General features: G+C 47.9%; 2 protein-coding genes across 2 annotated transcripts; both read left to right on the top strand.

Moving 5' to 3' along the window:
• Positions 1-139: 139 nt before the first annotated feature.
• On the top strand, positions 140-1,231 carry Tsp_13300 (putative filamin/ABP280 repeat-containing domain protein; the record flags this gene model as incomplete). The annotated part of the gene is made up of 5 exons (XM_003368748.1): positions 140-345; positions 471-655; positions 773-886; positions 922-1,150; positions 1,174-1,231. Coding segments are annotated over 5 exons (792 nt in total), but the record flags the coding sequence as incomplete, so codon positions are not given.
• A 200-nt stretch (positions 1,232-1,431) lies between these two features.
• Positions 1,432-2,514, top strand: Tsp_13299 (conserved hypothetical protein). The gene has a single exon (XM_003368747.1). It carries the CDS (start codon positions 1,432-1,434, stop codon positions 2,512-2,514), a length of 1,083 nt encoding a protein of 360 aa, XP_003368795.1.
• The last annotated feature ends 29 nt before the right edge of the window (positions 2,515-2,543 follow it).

The raw sequence follows: 2,543 nt of genomic DNA, 5'->3' as shown, positions 1-2,543 counted from the left end.
TTGGTTGCCCGTGCAGCCGTACTGCCCATGTAGTGCAAATGACGTTTCATCGGTTTCGCAGTTAAAGGTTTGAAAAAAACCCCCTCCCCAAAAATTTCGAACTATCCCCCTTTTTTGTTTTTTATTTATCCTTTCGCAGGAAAGCCCTTGGGTGTTGGATTTGGCACGCCCGGCGCCGGTCGATCAGCATCAACAGTCGCCGCTCGGTTTGCCGTTGGGAAATGTGCTGTTGGCGGCGCCCGTGAGCTGGGAACAGCTCAACACTGGGGCTGTGGTTTCTGGATACGCTTGTCTGGCCAGTCCCGGCGGTGTGCGGACCATTGTTCAACCGGCGACCGCTTTGACGTGGGCAAAAATTTACTTATTTATTATTTGATGTTGTTTAGTTTATTTCTTTATTTTTTGTTCATTATATTTTTTTTGCAAATTGTTCTGATTCACGAAATTTTTTCACTTTTGAATTGTTTAAGTGCAGATCAGTTGAAAGTTTCTTCGACAGCGCAGACAACAACATCTGCTGGTCAAAATGCGACAACGCCCATTTGGGCGGACATTCACGGTCGTGGTCTGCAGACCGCATGCGTGGGCAAGACGGCCAATTTCGAAGTGACCGCCCCGGCGTTGACTAAGCGCGACGTGTTCGTCAAAATAATCAGTATGTGCAGCTTGTTGTTGTTTTAATAAAACAACCTTTACACATATATGCAAATCTTAATCTGTTTTCTTTTTTTTGTTTATTCAAAGTGAAAAATTGCGTTCAATTGCATTGCAGGTATGGACGGAGCCGAAGTGCCGTGCTTGGTGACCGAAACTGAAGCTGGTCATTTTCTTTGCGAATACGTCCCAGCAGAAGTTGGTCAGTTACCGGCACCACTTGTTGGAACGTGTGGAAAATGCAAATTTATTTTCCTATTTTTCCAGGCTTGGTTCGCGTCGACATCGCTCTGGCTGGCCAAGCAGTGGACAAGAGTCCATTTTTGGTGTCCGTCTACGATCCGAACCGCGTTCGCATAGAGCCAATCGCCGGCGGTGTGATTGGTCAGCCTGTGCAATTTGTCATCGACGCCCGAGAAGCGGGAAAGGGGCAGTTGGAAATTGCGATCAACCAAGGTCGAGTTCCTAACGGTGTTCAGTTGCAAGATCCTGGCCAGTGTTTGGTCACTTTTATCCCAGACTCAGCCGGCGTCTACTTGATCGACGTCACTTTGAACGGCGACACCGTTCGGGGTGAGTATTGTGTTGTTTTTTTGCATTACATTACATTACACTGCATTATATTCTATTATATTATTTTTCTCTTACAATTCCAAGTCGACTGTTGTGTTGACCCGGGCATTTCGGATTTGTTTGCGTTGCTTGTTTGCTTGTTGCGTTTTGCAAACACCAACCAACTGCAACTGTGCTCTCTGTTCGCTTTTTGCAGGCTGCCCAATGCGAGTGGAATTCAGCGATTCGACGTCGCCGTCAATACCTCCACCGCCCCCACCTCCACCGTTACCATCGCAAGCTTGGACCGCTTCTCGACATCCGGCCGATCGGATGCCGCACGTTTCGAAAGTTCACCAACCGTCGCCGTTGGTCAGCTATCAAACTTCCGCATCTACAGCCGCTAGATCGCCGTTGGTCAGCAGTGAATTGAGACGAACTGTCGACTTGACCACGAATGGCAATTTGAGATTTTTGTCCAGACAATCTTCAAAGGACAACGATCACCGCGTGACGGTCAAACGTTCAGTTGAAACTTACTTCACAAGCAGCGGCGGCGGCGGCGGCGGTAGACCAATGGCATCTGGTGATGATGATAATGATAGTGACCGCTTGTCGTCATCAAGGGTCAGCAGCGGTGGCGATTTGACCAAGCGATTCGTCGATATTGTTGATACAAGAGATCGGCATGCTGCTGTTGTTGGTCGTGTCAGGAGTGATGATGACGAGCAACAACGTTGTGCTGCTGCTGCTGTCGTTAGCCAGTGCCGGCGGTTCGACGACGAGCTTAAGTCACCGTTGAACAAGGCGATTTCACCGACCCTGACCAAATCCGCGACCAACGAACAGCAGCATTCAGCAGCAGGCGACGAAACTATTTCCCCGGCTATTGCTGCCAGCGTTGGTAGAATATACTCGTCATCATTATCATCATCAACAACAGCAACAGTACCAGGCGAACCAATTTCGCCCAAACAAGTGACCGAAAAAGCCGAACCAATATACAGCAACATTGAACAGCCAGATTCTGTTGAAGAGAGTGAAAATTATCATAGCGAGACGATCATTGGTGTTATTTCAAAACCGACAACAATAACAACAACACGTGATCAACAAATGGACTCTGAAATGCAGAATCAAAAGAAGCATGAAGAGCAACAACAGCAACAACAACAACAGCAGTTGGATGATCACGTGGAAAAAGTGAATACTGCTTTTTCGCCCTCAGTTGCTGCAAGAAGAAAAGTGCAAAAGTTGCCGGTTGCCAAAAATCCACAGACGTCCTCCGATGGCCGGGGTGATTCCTAACAATCGTCCGCCGCCCAAATTGCAAGATG

Source organism: Trichinella spiralis (assembly GCF_000181795.1).
Source record: "Trichinella spiralis strain ISS 195 chromosome Unknown Scfld1966, whole genome shotgun sequence".
Classification (NCBI taxonomy): domain Eukaryota; kingdom Metazoa; phylum Nematoda; class Enoplea; order Trichinellida; family Trichinellidae; genus Trichinella; species Trichinella spiralis.
This window is presented reverse-complemented; position numbering and strand designations above follow the sequence as displayed.